General features: G+C 33.9%; 1 protein-coding gene across 1 annotated transcript; it reads right to left on the minus strand.

The window, feature by feature from the left end:
* Nucleotides 1-256: 256 nt before the first annotated feature.
* Nucleotides 257-1,189, minus strand: LOC116908067 (olfactory receptor 7E24-like). Its single transcript, XM_032911339.1, has one exon. The coding sequence runs from the start codon at nt 1,142-1,144 to the stop codon at nt 257-259; it is 888 nt and encodes a 295-aa protein (XP_032767230.1). The 5' UTR covers nt 1,145-1,189.
* Between the last annotated feature and the right edge of the window lie 5,645 nt (nt 1,190-6,834).

Here is a 6,834-nt window from a genome sequence, read left to right on the forward strand (position 1 = left end):
TTAAAAGATTATTCAGTTTTCTGAAGTAAAATTTGGCACTCACCCGTTGAAATACTCACTTCCTATCCCACATTCACCCAAACTATAGTGATAGAGTTTCCAGAAAGTAATAAACAAAATTTTAAGAAGCACACAGACAACAACTGTGAATCCTGATACAGAATTTACTCATGAATTTAAAAAATAATGTCAATAAAAATGAATCTTATTCAATATTTCAATCCAGCATCCTAAATAGAAGCCATACAATGTGGTATTAGAAAACCCTACTGTGGAATCTCTTCAGGGCATTACTGATATCTCTATTCCTCAGGGTATAGATAAAAGGATTAAGCATAGGGCTCACCACAGTGTACATTAGTGAAGCCACTGCATTCTTTTGTGGAGAATGTGACACAACTGACCCAAGGTACACACCAATCCCAGTTCCATAAAATAAGCAAACTACTGACAGATGAGAACCACGGGTGGAGAAGGCTTTATGTTTCCCACTTGAGGAGGGTATTTTCAAAATGGAAAAAACAATCTTGCAGTATGATAAAATGATTCCTAGGACAGGAAAAATGCCAAGTATGACACCAATAAAATATATTACTATATTACTGCTGAGTTTGTTAGTACAAGCAAGATTAAGAAGTTGCAAAGGGTGACAGAAGAAATTTGCTATTTCTACATCTTTGAAGCAAGTAACTTGCAACACAATCAAGTTGTGCAGCAGTGAATCAAAAACACTGACTGAAAAAGACAACAAAATTAAAACAGCACAGACCTGAGGGTTCATCATGACAGTATAATGAAGGGGATGACAGATAGCCACAAATCGGTCATAAGCCATCACAGTTAGAATCATGTCATCCATACATGCAAAAAACAGGAAAAGAGACATTTGTGTCAAGCAGCCCACATAGGAAATAACTCTGTTGTGCAATTTAATACCCACAATCATCTCTGGGATGGTGGTGGAAATGAAAAAGATATCAATCAAAGACAAGTTAGACAGGAAATAATACATAGGGGTATGGAGGTGTGAGTCAAAGATGATGAGCAGGACAATGAGCAGGTTCCCAAGCACAGTGACCAGGTACACTGATAGGAATAATCCAAAGAGGAAAAGCTGAAGTTCTGGATCCTCTGAGATTGCCATGAGATGGAATTCCAAGACATCTGTTAGATTCTCTACATGGTTATTAACCACAATCCTTTTGAAAAAGAAAATATATTTTAAAAAAGAGACAAATAGAAGAACACTCACAATTCCTTATATTTCTCATGCAAATACTCTCGAAAAAGCTCTACCACTTGAGGCTCATATACCTTATTAATTCTTCCCTATTTTGACAAAAACAATGTGCCTAGAATCTTTTCTAAGTATTTTCCATGACAATTACATCCGATAAATATGTGCACACTCGAGGCATTTAATTAAATCTTAGGATAATAGAAACACTAGAAATTGTAAACTTGTGATAATAGTCAAGTAGTGACCATTTTTAAGAGAAAATAAAGAATAACAGAGGTCCATTTTAAAAATATGTTAAGGAAAGAAAATTAACATAAAATACACATGCACCCTTTTAAGCATATTATAAAATTGTTTTGAAAATTTATACATATGTTATAAGAATTACTTTGTGTGAACAATAAATTTAGGTTGAAAATGCGTGCCATTTACAGGTACTGTTTTCTTATATAAATTATTTTTTAAGAATTTTTCATTCAAGTATGTAGTTACTCACACAAATAATATTTCTACTTCAAACTAATTGTACTCATAATTGAATAATAATCTCTTCCTTACTTTTAACTATTTTCTAGATTTCTGACATAGCTTGGTAAATACTATGGTCACCTAATATTATGAGACACAAATGTTTACCAGAAGACTGGAAAAAGAGATATTACATAGGCCTTCTCTTCAGCTGTAGTTTTAAGACAGCTCTAAATATCTAAGCTTATCTTCATTCTTCAGTTAACTCATAGAAAATACTTCACAGACACATCCAAGTGTTTTATTAATTATATTGATTTATAACAATTAAATGTAACTTGAAACTAACTTCAATTTTAATCTTATTTATTCCATATCTTATATTCCTTGCTGACAAAAGCATATGCTCAGCCATTTTTAATTACTTTCTTATACAATGCAGAATAATTTAGAACCAAGAAAGTTAAAAACCTGAATTCCTAGACTTACCCTTATTTGTATATAATAGATACTTACATGTAATATTCTGATAAATTATATAAAATTCCAGTTCAAAACATATATTCATATTCATAATATCTTACTATGAATATGATATAAAATACAAACAAAAAATGAAATAATATAAATATACTTTGCAATAATAATACTTCTTTTTTTAAACTGAGGCCAATATTTTCCTCCTTTGTATAACTTTTTGTAAAAATTCTACAAAATGCTTATTTAGTTATCCAGAATTTCTCAGTTTGCACACACACACACACACACACACACACACACACACACACAGAGTCCGTGAATAATTTAACATATCAAAATTTCTTGACATAACATCAAAAGTAATTATTTGATAATATCATTCAAGGTGTTTCTTTCCTTCTAACTGAAGATGAGAAATGCTGTCTTGGACTATTTCCTGAACTTCAGAAAATGTTTAGTGAATATGAACTCTCTGACAATCATGCAACTACAAATAGTAACATTTACACACTAGATAATATATTTATAATATTTTTGTAATATAAAAATTTACATATGGAGTTGTAACTTGTTATCTTCATATTATTTCATGACAACCCTGTAATCAAAATCACTTCATGAATTTTATATGTAGATATTTCCGACCAATATATCCTTACTGATATTGGTTTCACATCCCTCAAAGAGAGTTTCATAAAAATATTTATATAAAGGTACCTATTGCTCATATAAGCATAATAGAAATGTATCTTTAAACAATTCAAAGGTATAATTTTATATTATCAAGTGAGTTTAGTATCCCTATAGAGCACATACATATATTAAAATAATTTCTCTTGTACACAAACTAATTGAGAGGGCAACAATATTCAACATATGCTTATTTCCATGGAAACACCTTCATAACATCTATGTATCTTTTACAAAAAGATGTATCAGTTCACAAAAAGAGTATTATTTATTTACTTTATGAATTTTCTATTGAATTTTTCTATTACTATATATTTGATTATGCTTCCTCCCTCTCTTGACTCTTTCCATATCTTCTCCATCCACAACTAGTGAAATATATGTCTAAGAGCAAAAAAAAATCTACAAACAAAACGATAAGAAATGCACTCACATACCACAAAATACAAACTCAAAACCATTATGTAATATACAAACAAAAGATGTTATTAGAGAGGGAAGAAAAAACCAATTCCAGAAGAAATTGACACAAAACAAAATATCTACAAAAGCTCAATTGAGTTTATTTTGTGTTATTTGTCTGTTTCTAGTCACTGTGCCTACTCCTAAGTAACAGGACACTGATTGCACAAGGACTAAGACCAAAACTAAATAAATAATACCTCAGGAAACTGAAAAGGAAAACATAATTAAGGCAAATCAACAGATCAAAAAAATGAAAAAAATCTTCCCTCATAGAGGCAGGGAAAAGAAATAGAAAGTTAGTGGAGGGGAACCGGGGAAGGGGGATAACATTTAAAATGTAAATTAATAAAATAAACAATTAAGAAAGAAAAATATCTTTAGAAATTACATGTTAATATATAAAGAAGTTTCTTATATAAAATATATTAAGATCCAAAATTCTGACTATCAAGAAAGTAAATAACTCAATTAAAAATGAGTTCTAATAAGAAGTAAGTTACTGATAAAGAGGTGAGAAATGTTTACCTCGGTGTGACTTTAACCAAGCAAGTAAAAGATCTGTACAATAAGAACTTCAAGCCTCTGAAGAAAGAAATTGAAGAAGACCTCAGAAGATGGAAAGATTCCCATGCTCATGGATTGGCAGGATTAATATACTAAAAATGGCCATTTTACCAAAAGCGATCTACAGATTCAATGCAATCCCCATCAAATACCAATCCAGTTCTTCAAAGAGTTAGACAGTACAATTTGCAAATTCATCTGGAATAACAAAAAACCCAGGATACCTAAAACTATCCTCAACAATAAAAAGACTTCAGGAATCACTATCCCTGAACTCAAGCAGTATTACAGAGCAATAGTGATAAAAACTGCATGGTTTTGTTACAGAGACAAACAGATAGACCAATGGAATAGAATTGAAGACCAAAAAATAAACCCACAGACCTATGGTCACTTGATTTTTGACAAAGGAGCCAAAACCATCCAATGGAAAAAAGATAGCATTTTCAGCAAATGGTGCTGGTTCCACTGGAGGTCAACATGTAGAAGAATGCAGATCGATCCATGCTTATCACCCTGTTCAAAGCTTAAGTCCAAGTGGATCAAGGACCTCCACATCAAACCAGACACACTCAAACTAATAGAAGAAAAAGTGGGGAAGCATCTCAAACACATGGGCACTGGAAAAAATTTCCTGAACAAAACACCAATGGCTTATGCTCTGAGATCAAGAATTGACAAATGGGATCTCATAAAACTGCAAAACTTCTGTAAGACAAAGAACATTGTGGTTAGGACAAAACAGCAACCAACAGATTGGGAAAAGATCTTTACCAATCCTACAAGAGATAGAGGGCTTATATCCAAAATATACAAATAACTCAAGAAGTTAGACTGCAGGGAGACAAATAACCCTATTAAAAAATGGAGTTCAGAGGTAAACAAAGAATTCACAGCTGAGGAAGCTGAATGGCTGAGAAACACCCAAAGAAATGTTCAACATCTTTAGTCATAAGGGAAATGCAAATCAAAACAACCCTGAGATTTCACCTCACACCAGTGAGAAGGGCTCAAATCAAAAGCTCAGGTGACAACAAATGCTGGCGAGGATGTGGAGAAAGAGGAACACTCCTCCATTGTTGGTGGGATTGCAGACTGCTACAACCATTCTGGAAATCAGTCTGGAGGTTCCTCAGAAAATTGGACATTGATCTACCTGAGGATCCAGCTATACCTCTCTTGGGCATATACCCAAAAGATGCCCCAACATATAACAAAGACACATGCTCCACTATGTTCATAGCAGCCTTATTTATAAGAAGAAGCCAGAAGTTGGAAAGAACCCAGATGCCCTTTAACAGAGGAATGGATACAGTAAATGTGGTACATCTTCACAATGGAATACTACTCAGCTATCAAAAACCATGAGTTTATGAAAGTCACAGGCAAATGGATGAACTTGAAAATATCATCCTGAGTGAGGTAACCCAATCACAGAAAAAACACACATGGTATGTAACTTATTGATAAGTGGATATTAGCCCAAATTTTAATTACCCCTAGATGCACAGAACATGAAACTCAAGAAGGATGAACAAAACTTCAAATGCTTCACCCTTTTAAAAGGGGGGAACAAGAATACCCTTTTGGGAGGGAATAGGGTTAAAGTGTAGAACAGATGCAGAAGGAACACCTGCTCAGATCCTGCTATACATGTGGGCCCATACATATACAGCCACCAAACTAGATAAGATGGATGCAGCAAAGAAGTGCAAGCTGACAGGAACTGGATGTAGATCTCTCCTGAGAGAACAGGCAGAATACAGCAAATACATATTCGAATGCCAGCAGCAAACCCCTGAACTGAGAACAGGACTCCCGTCGAAGGAATCAGAGAAAGTACTGGAAGAGCTTGAAGGGGCTTGAGACCCCATATGAACAACAATACCAAGCAACCAGAGCTTCCAGGGACTAAGCCACTACCCAAAGACTATACATGGACTGACCTTGGACTCTGACCTCATAGGTAGCAATGAATAGCCTAGTAAGATCACCAGTGGAAGGGGAAGCCCTTGGTCCTGCTAAGACTGAACCCCCAGTGAATGTGATTTTTGGGGGGAGGGCGGTAATGGGGGGAGGATGGGGAGGGGAACACCCATAAAGAAGGGGAAGGGGAGGGTTTAGGGAGATGTTGGCCCGGAAACTGGGAAAGTAAATAACATTCAAAATGTAAATAAGAAATACTCAAGTTAATAAAAAGAAAAAGAAAGAAAGAAATTATCAACCTCCTTAGCCATCAGGAAAATGCAAATAAAAACTATGACATTTGAACTGATACCTCTTACAATGGCCAGGATAGATAAAGCAAATACAGCTCATACTGATGAGAATGTTGGGAAAGAGGAATGTTTATCAATTGCCTGTGGAAGCATAAACTTGTACAGTCATTAATGAAGTGTAGTCGTTCTAAAGGAAGCCAGCAATACACCAACACTAAAATGCAGCTATATTACTAATAAATACTTAGACATATAAACAAATGAGAAATTTGAATAGGTTGGGTTAAGTTCTCTGAGTTCCAATGAATAATCTCCTTTTGATATCATTCTTAATCAGTTACATTATTTTTGCCTTAACATCTATTGTTCCATTAGCTAAGATTTCAGGACACCATTGTACTTATAGTCTGTTCAGTGTAATGATATACAAATTTCAACATGCCTAGGTAATAATATGCCATTTTCCAATGGAGAAAACAATGCCGTAGAATGGAGTTCAGAAAATAAATGTGTTTGTGTTTCAGTCTAAAATATATCTGCTTTTGCCTGACAATTTGTCCTTTCTTTTCTTGGAGAATAGTTTTTGTCACTATTTTTATGTCTATATAAAGAAATGTAATTGTAGTTTTATTTATGTTGTCTGTAATCAGGTATTTATAAGCAAATTATTGTGCAAGCAGGAGAGAAGCGTCTTACTCTGTTGAAGTG

Source organism: Rattus rattus, chromosome 8 (assembly GCF_011064425.1).
Source record: "Rattus rattus isolate New Zealand chromosome 8, Rrattus_CSIRO_v1, whole genome shotgun sequence".
In the NCBI taxonomy this organism is placed as follows: Eukaryota; Metazoa; Chordata; class Mammalia; order Rodentia; family Muridae; genus Rattus; species Rattus rattus.

Excerpts from the sequence above, each read along its gene's own strand:
- LOC116908067 (XM_032911339.1), bottom strand. The coding sequence starts at position 1,144 with ATGGCAATCTCAGAGGATCCAGAACTTCAGCTTTTCCTCTTTGGATTA.